General features: G+C 49.0%; 1 protein-coding gene across 4 annotated transcripts in view; it reads left to right on the top strand.

Moving 5' to 3' along the window:
- The window catches only part of PRR5 (proline rich 5), a 53,822-nt gene extending 34,860 nt beyond the window's left edge, over positions 1-18,962 (top strand). For all 4 annotated transcript variants that reach the window (XM_068170702.1, XM_068170701.1, XM_068170703.1 and 1 more), the window contains 2 exons: positions 13,871-14,009; positions 17,825-18,962. In XM_068170702.1, coding sequence (XP_068026803.1) covers positions 13,871-14,009; positions 17,825-18,375 — 690 coding nt within the window. In that variant the 3' untranslated portion in view covers positions 18,376-18,962. The remainder of the gene's footprint in view (positions 1-13,870; positions 14,010-17,824) is intronic.
- Positions 18,963-19,462: the final 500 nt, after the last annotated feature.

Raw genomic sequence — 19,462 nt, 5'->3', positions numbered from 1 at the left:
ACCCACAGGCTCTCAGTCCCTTCATTCTCCACCTCGTGCTCTGTGGCATCAAGAGATTCCCTAATATACAGAGAATAAACCTTTATTATTATTAGAATAAACCAAACCAGGTTGGAAGAGACCTTCAAGATCATCATGTCCAACCCATCAACCAATCCAACCCACCCAAACAGCTAACCCATGGCACCAAGCACCCCATCAAGTCTCCTCCTGAACACCTTCAATGGCAGCGACTCCACCACCTCCCCGGGCAGCCCATTCCAATGGGCAATCACTCTCTCTGTATAGAACTTCTTCCTAACATCCAACCTGAACCTCCCCTGGCGCAGCCTGAGACTGTGTCCTCTTGTTCTGGTACTGGCTGCCTGGGAGAAGAGACCATCATCAGCCTGTCCACAACCTCCCTTCAGGTAGTTGTAGAGAGTGATAAGGTCACCCCTGAGTCTCCTCTTCTCCAGGCTGAGCAACCCCAGCTCCCTCAGCCTCTCCTCATAGGCCTTGTGTTCCAAACCCCTCATCAACTTTGTTGCCCTTCTCTGGACTCGTTCCAGCAAGTCAACCTCCTTCCTAAACTGTGGGGCCCAGAACTGGACACAGTACTCGAGGTGTGGCCTAACCAGTGCAGTGTCCAGGGGCAGAATGACCTCCCTGCTCCTGCTGGCCACACTGTTCTTGATGCAGGCCAGGATGCCATTGGCCCTCTTGGCTGCCTGGGCACACTTCAGGCTCATGTTCAGCCTACCATCAACCAGAGCCACCCCTCCTCCTCTTCTCCCTCAGCTGTCTGACCTAAAGAGCTTGTAACCATCTAGTGCAGTACTCCAACTGTGTGAATCACCCCACCATGTTTCTGTAATGGCAACTACATCACAGTTTTCCTGGTGAACCAAGACTTCCAGTTCCTCTTGTTTGTTACCCACACTGCATGTGTTGGTGTACCTGCACACCAGCTGAGCTGCTGATTTCCCAACTTACTCTAGTTTGTGTCCCAGAAAGACTGTGCAGAGTTGTTTCATAATGTTGCATACATGGGGTTTCCCCATGCTTTTTGGAGGTGAATCAACATTGGTTTTCAGTCAGATCTGTACAGAGGTGCAGCTGGGTGAGGAGTGGCTCGGATCATGCCCTGAATGGTTTTCTCCATGCTCCTGCTTCCTCACTTCCTAAAGTTTTCTGGCTGAGCACAGGGCTAGAAGAGAAATTTCCTGCCAGGAGATTTCAGAGGCAGCCTGTGTGCCTGTTCTCCTGCTGCCTGAGCCTTTGCTGCAGCAGGCTCAGATCTGCAGTGCTCACTGGATTTTGAACGCTGGTGCTTGCTGGTAGCACAGCTTCTTCTCCCATCATCTCGGTGGCTGCTTTTACCTTCCCATACATTATCTTCTGACTCTTTTCCTCCCCCATCTTATTTTCCCACAGGGCAGAAAGGAGGAAGACAAAAAAGGATGTAGTTGTCAGCATGTTAGTCACATGGAGGACAGCTGGAAGCTTATACTTGCAGGCACCTCTTTCTGATCTCAGTTTCCCCTCCCTGTTTTCAATTATGCCTACAAACTGGGTTGAGAAGCAGTAGCAGTTGGTTACAGAGTGGCAGGACACACAATGCAGGAAGGTGCCAGTGCAGCAGGCACCTCAGGAGGTTGTGACTGATGAGCATCTTTTAGAAGTGTTGGAACTGCAGAGCACCACTGCCGGCAGTGGTGACCTGAGCAAGTTCTGGGAAGCTGATCTGCATCTAGTGGAAATGCAGATGCTGTGAAGCTCCATGTCCCATGTAGGCAGCAGGAGCTGGAGCTGGTTGCATGCACTGGCAGGCAGGCAGTTGCACATCTGGTTTGGGGACAAAGGAGGGTCAGTGCTCCTTGCCCTTGTGGTAGGTTGAAAAGTTCCTCCCACCATGGGCAAAAATGAGACTCAGACAAATGGATTGCAAAAGTGGTGGAAAGGTTTAAATGGAAGAGCAGTGAAAACTTCACAGAGAACCACAAGCACAGTGACAAAAGAGAGATCCCAAAGCATACCCAAAAGCATCCCACCCCCACCTGAGGCTACACCCAAAACCCCCAGGGCTCTTTCTTCCTCCCCTACGGCCTTGGGCCTAGGCAGGCCCAAGAGGCCATGAGATGGCTCACCCCATCACCAGGTAGTGCTGAGGGAGGAGAGAGGAAGTGCAGGACCCTGCTGATGGTTTTATAAGGGAGCAGGGCATTATGGTATGAAATACGTAGCTTCCCATGTCCACCCCCTGGGCTGGACCCTTTGGGGCACTGCAGGTGTGGCTGCAGGGGGGGAACCCAGCCTGCACCACCACAGCCCTGTACCCTGGCTTTGGCTGGGATGGAGTTCATTTTCTTCCTAGTAGCTGGTACAGTGCTGTGCTTTGGACTTGGTGTGAGAACGATGCTGGCAGCACACTGATGAGTTAAACGCTGCTAAGTAGCACTTATCCTCAGGGATGTTTTCAGTTTCCCATGCTCTGCCAGCGAGCAAGTGCACAAGAACATGGCCAGGCCAGCTGACCCAAAGTAGCCACAGGGATATTCCATAGCTTAGAGCATCATACCCAGCATATAAACCAGGAGAAGTTGGTCAGGAGGGGTGAATTGATGCTCAGGCATCAGTCAGTGCATGGTGGACAGTTGCACTGTGCATCACTTGTCTTTTCTTGGGCTTTATCTCTCTCTATATATATTATATTCCTTGCATTGCAATTGCTACTGTGTTTTGTTATTGTTATTACTTTATTTTAGTTATTAAACTCTTCTTATTTCAACCCATGAGTTTTACCTTTTTTTTTGCCCCTAATTCTCCTCCCCTGGGGGCCAAGGAGGAGTGAGCAAGTGGTTCTTAGTTGCTGGTTGGGGTTAAACCACAACACAGAGGCATGGAGTGGTTATCCCACACCGGTGTGAATGGCAATGCTGTGGAAGAGTCCCTTGTAATTACAGCAGAGTGAAACAAATCATTGCTTATATCAATTGTTTGGAAGCAACTCTGGCAGCTGCTGGCTTTCCATCAGGAGTGATTCCAATGGCATCCTGGTCTGCATCAGGAACAGTGTGGCCAGCAGGAGCAGGGAGGTCATTCTGCCCCTGGACACTGCACAGGTTAGGCCACACCTCGAGTCCTGTGTCCTGTTCTGGGCCCCTCAGTTTAGGAAGGAGGTTGACTTGCTGGAACGAGTCCAGAGAAGGGCAACAAAGTTGGTGAAGGGTTTGGAACACAGCCCTGTGAGGAGAGGCTGAGGGAGCTGGGGTTGCTCAGCCTGGAGAAGAGGAGACTCAGGGGTGACCTTATTGCTCTCCACAACTACCTGAAGGGAGGTTGTGGACAGGCAAAGGTTGGTCTTTGCTCCCAGGCAAGCAGCACCAGAACAAGAGGACACAGTCTCAGGCTGTGCCAGGGGAGGTTTAGGCTGGATGTTAGGAAGAAGTTCTACACAGAGAGAGTGATTGCCCATTGGAATGGGCTGCCCGGGGAGGTGGTGGAGTCACCATCACTGGAGGTGCTCAGGAGGAGACTTGACAGGGTGCTTGGTGCCATGGGTTAGTTGATTAGGTGGTGTTGGATGATAGGTTGGTCATGATAATCTTGAAGGTCTCTTCCAACCTGGTCTGGTCTGGTCTGGTCTGGTCTGGTCTATTCTATTCTATTCTATTCTATTCTATTCTATTCTATTCTATTCTATTCTATTCTATTCTATTCTATTCTATTCTATTCTATTCTATTCTATTCTATTCTATTCCTCCTAGGGTTTTGGTGCTAGCCTGATTCTCTGTGTATGCTGTAGAATTCTAATAGTATGGGAAGATATGTTCCCATTTAAGCTGACAGGGTGATTAAAACAAGTTACATAAAATGTCCTAGCCTCCAACTTCATCCAAAACGTGCACTGAGAAGGGAAGGAATTGTGAAAGGTATGGAAAGTGCTGCTCCGCACTGCCACCCAAGCCTCATCACCAAGCCTATCCTGTCCTGGTCTGTGGTTGCTAGTGCCAGATCCACCAGCCCACAGGGACAGTATGGCCCAGGGACTTGTGCTGAGGGTAACTTGCCTTGTGGTGTATTTCTTCCAAAAATAAGAAGGCTGTGCATTGCAATCTGCAAGAGATTGGGGAGTGACTGAATGAATCTCTTGGAGGCATCTGTGGTGAGTGGACTGGGTTAACAATTGTCTCCATCAGTAATTTCAGAGTCTTACGCCCTTAGCTCTGCTGCAGCTGCAGGAGAAAATAATATGTGGCATGGTGCTAGGCAATACATGCATCATAAGGTGAACAATCCTGTGACAGAACAGGGTCCAGACTGCATTACTTGATTTAAACTGCTCTCTCTCAGAAGCCTTCTCCTGTTTGCAGTGAGCTGCAGCAACGCTTCTGCAGCACAAGGTGACAACAATGTGACAGGTTGTGCCCACAAGTGAAGCACCTGGGCAGTCATGCCAAGTGTCCTCAGTACATTATGGCTTTGCTGCAAGCCAACTGGCTGACCATGGCAGTGTGGTTGTACTGAGAAGCAGCCAGCCAGCAGAAAGGGGATGGGAGCTGCAGGGGGCAAGCCAGGGGCACAGGCAGGGGAGGGAACTGCTCTGGACCTAAAAGCTCTTCAAGATTAATCCAGAGGCCTCTGTTTGAAGGGGTCAGGCAGGGGATTGCACTTCAGTGCTCTCTGTTCCAAATGCAGAGCCAGAAGCAAGCTATTTGCTGGGAAGTGGAAAAGCTGTTGCTCAGCCTGTCTGAAATCATCAGAAAGGTATTTTGCAAGATGCAGCCATTGTGTTTAGAGTGGCTGTCACATGAAAACAGTTCCATTGCTCCTCCTTGAGCAGCTGAGAGCTATCAGCTGCTTCTGTTACCAACCACTGTGTATCTCCAAGCTTCGGTAGACAAGAGCCTTCATGCACTGCTGTGTATAAACACAATGAAGTCTCTGCACTAAAGATTGTGCAGCCTGATACAAGGTGTAACTGGCCAGACCAATGGGGAACAGAACAAAACAAGGAGACAAACATTCCACAGGTGATTTTATGACAAATTATACATTATTGACCTTAGTGGCCTAGAAGTCCTCCAGAGGCTAAGGACAACGTTTGGCTTCTTGTTCTCTTTTTGTAGATTGCCTTCTGGGCTCCCAGTAAAACAAATCCATCCCTTATTCCTCAGGGATCACTCATGAGCCTTTCTTGTGGTTTCCTTGGTTAGTTGAAAACAACAGAGCTTTGGAAGAAGCAGTGGGGGATTTCTGTTGTTTCTCAAAATGACTGCATCTGGAAAGCCACAACTCAAGGAGTGGCACCTGGGGGTTCTGGTTGACAGTCAATTAAATATGAGGCAGCAGGGTGCCCAGGTGGCCAAGAAAGCCAATGGCATCCTGGCTTGTATTAGAAACACTGTGGCCAGCAGGGACAGGGAAGTGATCATCCCTCTGTACCCAGCACTGCTGAGGCCACACCTTGAGTACTGTGTTCAGTTCTGGGCTCCTCACTACACGACCTGGCACTTAGGGACATGGTTTAGTGTTAACCCTTCAGGTCTCTTCCAACTGGATGTTTCTATGAATCACGTGAGGACAGATGGTTAGGCAGCATGAAGCTACTGCAGCTCTGCTAAGGCCCATGTGTAGCAGAGGAGGGATGAGAGTAGTTCTGCCTGACAAGCTCCTAACATTTAAAAGCGAAGCAAGGAGAAGGCTTGTTCGATGCTGTGTGAATTGAAGCACCAGCTGGTGGTGCTTCAAGGGGTAAGTCAGGGCATCAGGTGGTTTCAACTTACACATAGATCTACCAGTTACTGCAAGAGCTGATGAACGCTGCTGCGTTGTGCCAGAGCATGGAGTTGCCAGTGTGCATGTCCCTGGTGGGTGATAGAGACAAGGGAGGGGAAGTCAGCACTTCGGAGCCACTCCTGTGATCACCTGCCTACCCCATGTACTGTTTGCATTTGGGGAGGACACTGCTTCGTGCTAAAGCTGGAGACTCAGATTTTGTATCATTGTATGTCTTTGTGTCTTTTTATCCTCTACACATTGTGGTGCTGAGAGAAGGTTTCTGCCCTAGGTCTCATCAGTTACTTTCCAAGTAGTTTGAATTGGCAAAGACTTTGAAACTGGGAATTAAGTTGTGCTGTAGAGATGTGTTGCCTTCAGCAAAGCTTTTGCTACAAGCTAGGAGGTCTCTCTCAGGCCCAGGTTGCTGGGTACCTGGGCTAAAAGATTTCTCTGTCCTAAGGCTGATGGAGGCTTGGCCTCCTTGTGCAACAGAATAACCACAAGGCACTCACTCAGGAACGTGCTGCTTAGTACCCAGTTACCCCACTGCCTTTGCTTTCAGCCCCCATAAGCAGCAGGCTGTGGGTAAGCAGTTGTCTGGAGTGGCTGGCTGGCTGCCTGAGCAGACAGCTTTGGTGTCTGAACCATGCCAGGACAGACAGGTGATCTGGAGGTGACCTGCTGCTTTCTGGCTCACCAGGATGAATTGTTGTTGATGGAAGTTATGTGGCTACCAAAACCAGCAAAAATTTCCCAAACCAGCTGAGGTGTCTGCTCAGTCTATTCAAGTGGATTTCAGAAAAGAAGGGAATTTGTTGGGTAGGTTCAGTCACCTGCAGAGGCTAAGCAGCATGGAGGATGCTGAGGGATGAATGTGTGTTAGTATATTTTTAAGGGGAGCGTGGCTGTGAAAGGCAGTATCAGAAATCCTCACAAGTAGGTAACAGCAGCCAACTTAACATTTGCAGCTCTTCAGGAGCATTTCTTGGATGTCTCTTCAAAAGAACTTGGATGGACTGAGGGAGGCCTCTGCCATCCCTTTTTTCTGTTTGAGTACACACCTGAAAATAAAAGCAAGACAGATTTTTCTTCCTTTGGTAGTAAATGTCAAATGAGAAAACACTCCAAGTCAAGGCAAGCAACAAGACTCAAGTGCCCAGAGTTACCAGTTCCCCAGCGAGGCTAGATGAGCTTAATGTGATTCGAGCATCAAGAACTTCAGAAGGGAGCCTAAAAAGAAACGAGAAGCTTTATTGTCTTGGACATTAAACAGCACATCTAATTCTTTGGTGACTTGCAGGGCGATCTCTGCGTGGAGCTGCACGTGCAGTTCTGTGCACGTGTGTGTGCCTGTGAGTGCTAAAGCATCTGTAAATGAAGAGAAACTAACTCCAGCTCAAGTTTATTCCACAAACAGCCCTTCAAAGACACTCACCTCTGCGCAGATCCATTCAGTGGGTTGTTTCAAAGTCACATTAGCTTACGTGACTGAGATGACTGCAGCTCTTCTCTGTGCTCTGGGGAGTCACTTGGTACAGAATAAGGCAACCTCTAAGCCCTGAAACTGCGAAAGGCAGAAATGCATACTGCTGTTGTAGCTGGATCTTTATCAGCAGACTGGCTGTTCAGCTGCTGCAGGATCTTAAGTACTTTATTTAAAGCCTCAAAGTAGCTTCCTTACATCCAATGATTGCATATTGCTTATGCATCTTCTTTATCACAGTATCACTAAGGGTGGAAGAGACCTCAAGGATCATCAAGTCCAACCTGTCACCACAGACCTCATGACTAGACCATGGCACCAAGTGCCACATCCAATCCCCTCTTGAACACCTCCAGGGAAGTCTCATATAAAAAGTTTTAAAGCAGTTTAAAGCAGAATAATGCACTGAATTCCTGTGGGTCAGGGGAGGACTAGCCTGTTCTTACTGTTTGATCCTTTCTGGAGAGAAAAATCCTATTGCTAACTTTCTGTAGCCAAGCCATCTGAAAAACCCTCACCAGCTGAACACAAACCCTGCCTGGGTGTTTTGTCTTCCTTATCTTTTGTCTGTGTCGCAGTGCCACCAGTGAAAGGAAGACAGAGACAGAGCAGCTTCTCGTGCTGACGTTATGCTGACATTGACATAACTTGGCACTCGCTGGAGATTAAAGTGAATATGACAGGAGCATTGTTTCTGAGGCAGTCACAGGGATCTGAAGTGCTGACTTCTGTCAATATGGCAGTGGCAAGCTCCTCTGCCTCTCCCTCCCTTCAACACTGTTGCTATGAGAAAAGCAGGAGACAGAGAGTAGACAAGACATATTTTAACCCTTCAAGTATACTAGACTTTACCAGCACACCAGTGCCTTAAGATAAAAGGAAGTGAGGGAAGAATAATGTGAAGGAGCCCTGCTGGGGGCTTGTAATGATACAGCCATGAATTGTGTGGCTGCATCTGTCCAGCAGAAAGGATAGCAGGGCCTAGGAATGGACATGTAATGCACAGGTCATGGCCTGCAGGGATTGCCAACCACTTTAAAATTACTAACCTAAGAGAGGTTATTCTGACTGAAAGCAGTTGAGAATTTGATGTAAAAATCCTACTTTTGCCACCTCCTCCTGTCATGAGATATATCTGTCTGTGACCACAAGTGGCATAGTCTTAGAGGCTTACTGGAAATGAGTCCATTATAAATTCTTAGCCCCCTCCACCAGGCTGAGAGAGCCCTCCAAGAAGGGGAACTGCTCTCTTCCATCTTGTCCCAGTCTGCAAAGGGGATGATAGCTTCCATTTCCTCCCAGCCCAAGCACATTTTCTAATCCTTCTTTTGGGCTGCTGCAGAGAAACCCCAATGGAGAAGAGGGCACACATAGTTTTAAGTGGATCAGTTGCAGCTTAGTCAACACAATCTGGGACAAAGCAAAATCTAGTTGTTGCTCAAAGCAGTTTTTGGTCCTCTTTTGAGTGTGTTTCCTGAAGGCTAAAAAGTGTCTGAGCTGTCAGAGTGGCATAAAAGTGCAGGAATTCAGGAAACCCAGAGGGGAGTACCTGAAATTTTCTATCCTTGCAAACACACAAGTGAACTAGAAGCAGGAGCAGGAAAATTAAGCTCCCAGTCCTTGCCCCTTTTCTGCTTCATGTTAGTTTGATGCAAAACATTTCTTTCTACTGAGGTTTCTCTTCAAAATGGATCCACTGATCTTGTAGGACCTCTTAGTGAGTGCCCAGAGGTTACTTAACATTTTTATAGGACTTGAAGCTCTTGGATGGAGACTCCTCCAGAAATTATGAGCCCCACTGAAGCTAGTAGAGCATGGGCCAGCACTGTGTGTTTACTGCAAAGAAGTCTTGGGCTGCACCAGACGAAGTACTGTCAGCAGGTAGAAGGAGGGAATCTTTCCCCTCTCCCATGTGAGGCCACACCTGGAGTGCAGTGTCGAGTTCTGGACTCCTCAGTACAAGACAGACATGGACATGATGGAGAGAGCCCAACAAATGACCATAAAGGTGCTAAAGGGACAAAAGCATCTCTCATGCAGAAAGGCTGAGAGCTGGGACGAGTCACCCTGGAGAAGAGAAGGTTGAGGGAGTTGTTATAAATATGTGAAGGGGAATTGTAAAGAGGAAGCCAAGCTCTTCTCAGTGGTGCTCAGTAGCAGGACCAGAAGCAATGTGCACAAGGTGAAACACAGGAAAGTCTTTCTGAACACAAGGAAACACTGTCTTCCTGTGAGGGGCACTAAGCACTGGCACAAGTTGCTCAGAGAGGCTGGTGAAGCCTCCCTCCTTGGAGAGATTCAAAAGCCATCTGGACACACTCCTGGGCATCTGTCTCTAGGTGGCTTTACTTGAGCAGCAGGGTTGGACCAAATGGTTCCAGAGATCCTTCTGAACCTCTGCAATTCACTGAACTTCAGGATTTCATCCATGCAGATGGAAACATTCATCACTCTCTCCATGAGAGAGGCAATAAGAAGTGAGGCAATAAGAAATGGGACTCTGCATCCCTCCTCCCAGGGCTACAGCCTCTGCCAGCTTCTGCAGCCCTTGCTGCTGTCAGGTTGCTGTTCCCTGCTCGTGGCTTTCTCAGTGGTGCTGGTACCTGAGCTTCCCTTCAGCTGCACCAAAGGCAGCCCCAGCTCTGCCTGGGGTTCACAAAGGAAGCATTACTGGAAAGTTTAGATAGGATATGAGGATCTAGTTCTTTACAATGAGGGTGGTGGAACACTGGAACAGTTTGCCCAGGGAGGCAGCTGGGGCTCCATCCCTGGAGGTATTCAAGGTGAGGCTTGACAGGGCTCTGGGCAAAGTGATCTAGTTGAGGATGCCCCTGCTTACTGCAGAGGGGGTTGGACTGGATAACCTTTGGAGGTCCCTTCCAACCCTGACCGTTCTGTGATTCTATGGAAGTGCAGAACTGGAAAGCCTCTGCTTTCTCAGTAGGGTTGTGGGCACACCCTGCCCATTTTAGCACTTTTGGTACATTTCAGGTAACCTTTTGTGGGCTCATGTATGAACCTGCAGCTACCTCCTTTGAACCTGCAGCTACCTTCTTTCTGGGCCTTTCTCAAAAGCTAATGAAAGGAACAGTGCCTTATATGCAGTGACCCAGCTATTGACAGCCTACAGCCTGGACCCCAGGGCACTTCCCAGTGGTGTCATGTTAACACAGCTGCATGAGGACCATCTGGTTCCAGGCCAGGGGACACTGGGCTTCATGAGTGACACACAGTGACTGCAGTGCAGTGCCATTCTGGCCCTGGGCAGCAGCTGCAGCCAGGCAGAGGCAGCTTTAGCTTGCTCTGAGCCTGCAGGCACTCCTCTGGGTCACTTGGGCTGGGGTAACTCGCCAGTGATGGTGTCACTCAGGTCACATGGAAAATGTAGGTTTGGCAAGATGAGGCTGTCCTTGCTGAGTGTTGGGACATACAGAGGCCCAGAGGATGTTTGTTGCTGAATAACACAGCAGAGAGAAATGCAGGGAAAGCATCCTTGTACAAGTTCAGGACATTATCTTCAGCCTGTTATACTCCTGCTCTCCCAGAGCTCCACACTGAGAAGCTGGTTTAAGAGAACTGCCCCATCAGATGCCTGAAGGAAGGCCTGGAGCTGCAGGAAGGATGTCACAGGTGCACAGGGCACAGTTGTGCCAAGGTGCAGAACAGAAGTCACCATGGCTCCAGCAGGCACCAGACGTTTTATGACTTTTCAGTATGCTTTGAAAAGCACCTTGTGGATTGTGGGAGAGCTGAGGAGGAAGACTAATGACAGGCTGTGTGAGTATTGGGTGGTTTTACACTGTAAAGGTGGTGTTTTGTGACCTTCTTCAAAGGTGGGAATGAAAAGAGGCTGAAGTGAACAGGGTGGGTGGAGATTAATACTGCTGTCTTGGGAGGGCAAGACTTGCCCTTGGTGAAGCCATGTTGATTACACCAAATCACCTCTTCGCTGCTCTTCTGCCTCAGCAGTGCCTCCAGGAGGATCTGCAACATGATCTTACCGTGCACAGAGGTGAGACTGACTGACCTATAGTTCCCCAGTTCTTCCTTCTTTCCCTTTTGGAAAATGGGGGTTATGTTTCCCCTCTTGCAGTCAGTGGGGAGAGTCACGGGTTGAGTTGACTCTGCTGCTGGTATTCACTACCGTGCTGCTGTCGTGCCGGCTGCACAATGGAAGTGCTGGCTGGAGCAAAGCACCCTGGAGCTTGCAGTTCAGTTTGGAACATGAGAGGTTTCCTGCTCTGGTTGCTGCTTTTGGTTTCCAGATCTGGGGTGTTGGTCTGTTCTGCTGTGCAGGCTGCTGGCTGGGGGGTGGGGTTGGTCACTGGCTGCTGCTGCTGCTGCATTTTGCTGTGCTTTCCTGCAAAGAGGCTAAGGTGGTTGTGCATCTCACCATCCCAGTAAACTCCCTTGGGCTCAGCCCAGGGGATTTCCTCATGTTACATGCCATCCTGTCTGTGTGGGGAGAAGGGGGCTTGTGAGAGCAGGCTGTGTCAACCCAGACCAGCTATGCAATCTGTAATTCTGCTCAAGTCAAGCAAAAGTCTGGCTGAGTATAACACTTAGGATCTTAATTCTGCAACAAGATAGCTCAGATGTATGGCCACAGAGCAACACATGAAAGGGTGAATTTGCTGTGGGTCACAGGAGGAATCCTGCACACGAGCATACAGCCAGTGCAGGAGCACTGCACACACGCTGCAGCTCTAAGTGGAAGGAAGAACGACAGCTGCACTGGGTTTTCCTGTCACCTCTGCAGGCTGACAAGCCCATATGTCAGTAGAAATGCAGAGTTAATGGTTAAGGACAAAAGCTTTGGCCTCTCTGTGACTCTCACCGTGCCAGTTATAATGTGACTTTTGCCTGGGTAATGGCGAGCGCCAGGCAGGGGGAGAAGCAAGGGATACAAGCCTCTTGACTGTAAATATTGCTTGTGGGAAATACCCTGGAAGGAATAGTTGTGATCAGGTTCCCCTTTTTCCTAGCCCTGTTGGCATCTCACGGATGGCAGTGACACCTTGTGGCACCAGCCACTAGTGCAGCACTCGGCAGCAGCTCATTCGGGAACTCGGTAACAACAGATTGCAATAGCAAAAGTTACAGGGCTGGTTTGAATTCACCATCACAGATCTCATTCTCCATCCTCCCTGGATGTCTTTCCAATAAGCAGGATGTGCCTTCCTGCAGTTAAGTGTCCTGGAAGTAGCAATTGCCTCTTTCTGAGCTGTCACAGAATCAGAGAATTCCCTGGCTTGGGAGGAACCTCTAGAGGCATCTAGTCCAAACCCCCCGCAGTAAGCAGGGACATGACCCAACTAGATCAGGGTGCTTAGAGCCCCGTCAAGCCTGGCCTTGAATGTCTCCAGGGATGGGGCCTCCACCACCTTCCTGGGCAACCTGTGCCAGTGTTTCACTACCCTGATAGTAAAGAACTTGTTCTTAATGTCGAGTCTAAATCTGCTCTAGTTTAAAACCATCCCCCCTTGCCCTAGTGCCACATGCTGTTGTAAACTGCCCCTCCCCAGCTTCCCTGTTAGGCCCCCTTCAGATGCTGGAAGGAAGCCATAAAGTTTCCCTGGAGCCTTCTCTTCTCCAGGCTGAACAACCCCAACTCTCTCAGCCTGTCCTCCTAAGGGTGGTCCAGCCCTCTGATCATTTTTGTGGCCTTCCTCTGGACTCCCTATAGTATGTCGATTTCCTTCTTGTTTTGAGGGTCCCAGAGCTGGACACAGTACTCCAGGTGAGGTCTCACCAGAGCAGAGTGGCAGAATCATGTCTCTCAATCTGCTGGCCATGCTGCTTCTGGTGCAGCTCAGGCTGTGATAAATCTTCTGGACCACAGGTGCACCTGGCTGGCTCATGCCTGGCTTCTCAGCCACCAACACTCCAAGGCCTTTTCTGTAGGGCTGCTCTGTATCACATCACCCCCCAGCCTGTTACAGATATCAAGGATTGCCCTGGCACAGGGGCAGGACCTTGCACTTGGCCTTGTTGAACCTCAAGAGGCTCACCTGGGACCACTTCTCTAGCTTGTCCAGGTCCCTCTGCTTGGTCCCACTCAGCCCATTCAGATAACAGTGTTATCTGACAGCTTGCTGCAGTGCACTCCATCCCACTGTCTGTAGCATTGATTAAGATATTAAACAGCACTGATCCCAGTATGGACCCCTAAGGGATACCACTTGTCACCCATCTCCATATGGACATCAAGCCATTGAATGCTACCCTCTGGATGTACAATCCAGCCAATTCCTTGTACACCAAACATTCCACTCACTGAATCCATCTCTCATTCACACAGCTTCTAGGGGGATCTGCCCCTGATCTTCCCAGGCACAGGGGCTGACAGGTCGGTATTTCCCAGGGTCATCCTTTCTACCCTTCTAGGTGCAGTGTTTCCCATTAGTGTGGGACCTGCATGGTGAACCTCTCTGGCTCAACTTGCCCCTCTTGACTTCAGAGTAAGAGGAATCAGGTGTAGTAGCAAACTAGCCCCACACCATGATGCAGCTTGGATGTATAACTGAGTGAAAATTGTTGCTGCCTCTCTCCTGGCCCCAGCGCGCAAGGAGAGCTTGTGGTTGGAGGGGACAGCGCTCATCTTGGGTATTTTCTGTCTTCCAGGGGGTTCATGAGTCGAAAGGTGTGACTGAAGATTACTTGAAACTGGAGTCCCTGATCCAGAAAGTCGTTTCTCCTTACCTGGGCACATACGGCCTCTATTCCAGTGACGGACCCTTCACGCACTCATCCTGTATCTTGGGTAAGAACAACAGAGGTTTCATTTGGCACACCACAGGTTCTTGGTCCACACGTGGCCAGGGCCCACACAAGAGGAGACTGCCAGTACTGACACAGCACAGTCAGGCTCCTTTCCTGAGGCCATGCCTCTTGCAGTGCACAAAGTCCCAGTGAATTTGCCAGTGGCAGAAGGTGAAAAGAGATCATCACAACAGTGCTCATTCAGAAATCCCTGAATCTAGAGTGTGCTTAGCATTGCCATGCTACCTTTTAAGGAGAGAGCTTTAACATGTGATGCATTGTGGACAGTGAGAGGAAGATGCAAGAAGCTGTTTCTAGAGTGCTGAAGAGTGTTGATTAACGCACAAAGATCACAGAATGGTAGGGGTTGGAAGGGACCTCCAAAGGTCATCTAGTCCAATTCCCTGCCAGAGCAGGATCAACTGAAGTTAATCACACAAACATGTCCAGGCAGGCTTGGAATGCTGCTGGATGTGGAGATACCACAGACTCTCTGGACATCCTGTTCCAGTGCTCTGCCACTCTCATGTTTATGTGGAACCTCCTGTGTTTCAGTTTGCGTGCACTGCCCCTTGTCCTGTCACTGAGCACCACTGACAAGAGTCTGGCTCCATCCTCCTGACACTTGCCCTTTAGATATTGGTAAGATTAACTGACTAATGAGATCCCCCTCAGTCACCTCTTTTCCAGGCTAAACAGACTCAGCTCTCTCACTTTTCTTCATAAGGTTCTGATGCCCTCACCATCTTACTGGCTCTCTGTTGGACTGTCTCCAGTAGTTCCTTGTTCTTAAACTGGGGAGCCCAGAACTGGATCTAGTACTCCAGACATGTTCTCACCACGACAGCACAGAGGGAGAAAAGAATCTCCCTCAATCCAAATGCACCCCAGGATGCCATTCACCATCTTGTCTGCAAGAGCATATTGCTGGCACATGGTCAACTTGTCTACTAGGACTGCCAGGTCCTTTTCCCCAGAGCTGCTTTCCAGCAGGTCAGCCCCCCACCCTGTCCTGACACATGGGGCTATTCTTCCCCAGAAGGGCTCTATCTATGTCCTGACACATGGGGTTATTCTTCCCCAGTAGGGCTCTATCTATGTCCTGACACATGGGGTTATTCTTCCCCAGAAGGGCTCTATCAACACTTGCCCTCGCTGACACATCCAGCTCTCCAGCCTGTCCAGGTCACACTGCTCAATTGTGTGTTCTCTGCAGTCAGTTTAATCTGTCTGCTTGTGGTCAATAAGGGAGCTTGAAGCTGTTTCACAGCAGGCATTTAAGAAACAGATCAGTTTTATGTGAATAAATAAAGGCCAGCTATTTATGGAAAATGGTGCAGGATTCCTCCTTTGTACTCCTTGGTTACCATGCAAAGGCCACAAACATTTAAGTGGAGCCCCAGATTGATGTTCTCTGAATACAGGCTTCTGTATTTCAGGACAGAAAAAATGTACCCAGAGTAAAACTCCAATGAAATTGAAAATGAATGTTGCATTCTATGGCTGCAGAAGAGAGGTAGATGTTGGTGGACCAGGCACGTCCCCTTAAAGCAGTCTGAGGTGTAGATCTGTAGCAGTACCCTTGAACAGGTCAGTGAACCTTGATCCAGGGGACCTAAGTGCTGAGTTTATTCTGCTTCCAAAGTAGTGCATCCAGTTCTGTCCAGCTGTTTTGTTAACAGGATTTAAAACTGCAGCTTACTGTGCATGGGACTGAGGCCACTGCTCTCTTTCCTTCCCTGTCTGGTCAGCACACCCAGCCTTCATTTTTCAGCTGACCCTTGGTGTGGCCAGAGTTCCTGTGACAGGGCAAGCCCCAGGGAACCTTTTCTGTTTACCAGGTCACACTCTTAGCAAATAAAAAGTCCAAAAGTGAACTCAGTTGAGTTGATGTTGAGTTGCTGGAAGGTGTCCAGAGAAGGGCAGCAAAGCCGGTGGAGGGCTCTGGAGCACAGCCCTGTGAGGAGAGGATGAGGGAGCTGGGGTTGCTTAGCCTGGAGAAGAGGAGGCTCAGGGGAGACCTTGTTGCTCTCTACAACTACCTGAAGGGAGGTTGTAGCCGGGTGGGGGTTGGTCTCTTCTCCCAGGCAACCAGCACCAGAACAAGAGGACACAGTCTCAAGCTGTGCCAGGGGAAGTTTTGGCTGGATGTTAGGAAGAAGTTCTTCACAGAAAGGCCATTGGAATGTGCTGCCCAGGGAGGTGGTGGAGTCACCATCACTGGAGGTGTTTAAGAGGAGCCTGGCTGAGGCACTTGGTGCCATGGTTTAGTTGATCAGATGGTGTTGGGTGATAGGTTGGACTCGATGATCTCAAAGGTCTTTTCCAACCTGGTTAATTCTGTAAATGTTTCTGTAACTTCTGTAAATTATTTTGCTGCTGAGGCAGACCCAAGCTGCAAAATACAATCTTAAGGATAGAAACTGGCCTTTTTTGGGTTCTGCAGCATAAGATTGGACTATGTGTCCAGGTAAGCACACAATGATGCATAAGTACAGTTTTAGAAGGGAACTGCATGGTTGGCTGGGCAAATACATCCCAGTGTCTTCGTTTGAACATTTAAAGCAGTTGATCTGTAGGCAGCAGTTGTGGTTGACTTTCGGAGTGTGACTTTTCCAGCCATGCCCATTTCAAAGGGATGGTAAAGGGAGAGTAGAGTAGAGTAGAGTAGAGTAGAGTAGAGTAGAGTAGAGTAGAGTAGAATAGAATAGAATAGAATAGAATAGAATAGAATAGAATAGAATAGAATAGAATAGACCAGACCAGGTTGGAAGAGACCTTCAAGATCATCGTGTCCAACCTATCATCCAACACCACCCAACCAACTAAACCAAGTAACCAAGCACCCTGTCAAGTCTCCTCCTGAACACCTCCAGTGATGGTGACTCCACCACCTCCCCGGGCAGTCCATTCCAATGGGCAATCACTCTCTCTGTGTAAAACTTCCTCCTGACCTCCAGCCTGAACCTCCCCTGGCGCAGCCTGAGACTGTAAGTAGCAGGAAGAAAGTTTCAGAAGTGAGCCTTATTATTCTTAGCATTTCTTTCCTTTGGCACACAAAGGTCTGAGCGCTGAGGTCTGCAAAAAAGCTTGTTCATTTTGATCTAGCCCCAGCCCTAGAGCACTGCTGGGGGATCTCGGTGCTGACTTGCTGCCACCTGCTGTTCATTCTTTGGAAGGAACCCGCTCGGCTAAGGGCATCGTTCATAGCGCTGGATTGCGTGCAGGGTTGCTGCCCCAAACGCTCGCTGTGGGCACTGCCCTCCAGTTAATGTTTCCAGAGGCTACGGTGTGCTCTTCTTGTGTGGGCTCTGAATGATGCTTTGAATCTTATGTTGTTTTTTTTCCCCAGAATAAATAAGATTGCCTGTCTTAATCCTTGTGCTTCCAGTTTGAAGAGATCTGATTTCCCCAGGGTGGGTAGAAAAGTTACACTTCAACTACTAGAAATTAGTGATGACCTTTCTGGCCTGAACACAAACAGAACTGCACTTTCTGTTCGTGTCTAAAGCAAGTATTTGCAGTTGCTTATCAGGCCTTCCACATTTACCTGCTTTACTCCAGCTGCTGGAGTTGTATGAATATAAGGGAAGCTCAACAATTGCTTGTGAAGATAGGTTTGGGGTCTTCAGTATGCTAAAGAAATCTTCAAATCTGACTATGGCTCTACCAAACCAGTGCAATCTATTCGCTTACAAAAGCCTCTGCCCTTCAAGAGAGGTTAACGAACACTCAGGCACTGACTTTCTGTAACTGTTAGTGCCACAAACCCAGGAGACTTTGTAGACATTACTCTGGGTCTTTCTCTGTTGACAGAGAAACGGTTCTTCAGGCGTTCAAAATCGGGCGAGATCCTCACCAAGAACCCCGTGGTGCGATCCAAAAGCTACAACAACCCCCTGCTGACGCCGGTGGCCGAGTATGAGACCGAGGGCATGGCTGCCAATGGAACGGGCATCCGCAGGCACTCTGTTTCAGAGATGACCTCCTGCCTGGAGCTCCAGGGCTACTCCAACCTCACCACCATCATGGACAATGGTTCCAAGAGCTCCATGATGGCCACAAAAAGCTCGCTGTCAGGAGACCAGGAGAGGCCCAACGCTGGGTCAGTACAATGCTCTAGCAAACTCAGCGCAGCTGAGCAACAGAAAGGACTCTTCCACTCAGTGGATGATCCACATAGATCCTTTGAGCTGGACAGGGACCCTTCCTTGATTCCCATTCCCTCTTCCAGCCCTGAGAACATAGTGGATCAGATTTTGGAGTCGATAGACTCTGATTCTGAAGGCATTTTTATTGATTTTGGCCGAGGCTGCTCCAGTTCATCAGCATACAATGTGGATGTGAACAGACAGAGCATCATGTGAAAGACACTGGGAGACAAACCTCGGGGTTTAATATTCTCTATGAAAGTTACTATGTGCTGAGTTGGACTATGAGCAAGCTACATGTCCAGAGCAGAGCCTCTCTTGTGGGTCATCTCAGCTGTACTGAAGTACAGAAACACAAGTATACAAGCAGGTAGGAATCTGCTGCAAGGGGGGGAGAAACCACAACCACTTCTCCCTTTCACTCTGCAGGCAGATTTCCTCCTGTCCTTATGAACTTAGGGGCTCTCAACTTTGACAAGTGTCTGGTGCAATGCTCCCAGTGCAGCTGGCAGCGTGTGTCCGCTCAAACAGCCTCGCAAAGCGTTGCGCTGACTTCCCACTTCCTCAAGAGTTTCCCCGCCCATGGCAGGTTGTTCTCTGAAGGGTAACACTTCAGCCAGAGTGAAAATGTATCCTTTTGAAAATGAACCAAACCCCTAGAGGCTGTGGGCCTTCATGCCACAGGGCACAGGGATAAAGAAGTCTCTTTTAATCCTTTTCTTGTACATCCTGTATGCACTTCTTTGCCTAACGATGAGGTCTCGGAGAGAGGCGAATAAACAGAAACGTGCTACCTGATGTCACATGATGCCTCATGTCTCATGTTCTGTTTCACAGCTAGTGACTTGTGTCTGTGGGAGAGCTGCCTTGAAACTGCCTTCTTGAGGCTGTGTTAATTTGCTCTGTCCGTAGCACTTCCGAGACATCTCTGCACCGTTGACTCCTGAAGCGAGCGTTGTACGGAGAGATTCCAGCAGAATTCAGCCGACTTGCTTCCTAAATAAAGGCAAATGCAGCCTCCAGGTGGAAATCCTCATTATATATTTATGTTCTTAAAGAAACACAATAATGCAAGTACTCTTAATTATGTGTTGGATAGGAACAGACCGATGTGGTATGTGGGGAGTTTGAACCTCACGGCTCATCTGATCCCAGCTCTTTGTTTCTCCCTGACAGCAACACGGTGTTGTAAGGGCTGTACCAGGAGTCTGGCAGAGGATTGATGCATGTGATGCTCAGGTGAAATCCTGCTGCATGATCAGATGGTTTCACAGTGAAGAAAGAGCTACTTCAGGTCACTTTC

Source organism: Melanerpes formicivorus, unplaced genomic scaffold, assembly GCF_026170545.1.
Source record: "Melanerpes formicivorus ecotype bairdi unplaced genomic scaffold, bMelFor1.0.p_v2 SCAF_3, whole genome shotgun sequence".
NCBI lineage: Eukaryota > Metazoa > Chordata > Aves > Piciformes > Picidae > Melanerpes > Melanerpes formicivorus.
Note: the sequence above shows the minus strand (reverse complement) of the source record. Positions and strands in the feature narration are given on the sequence as shown.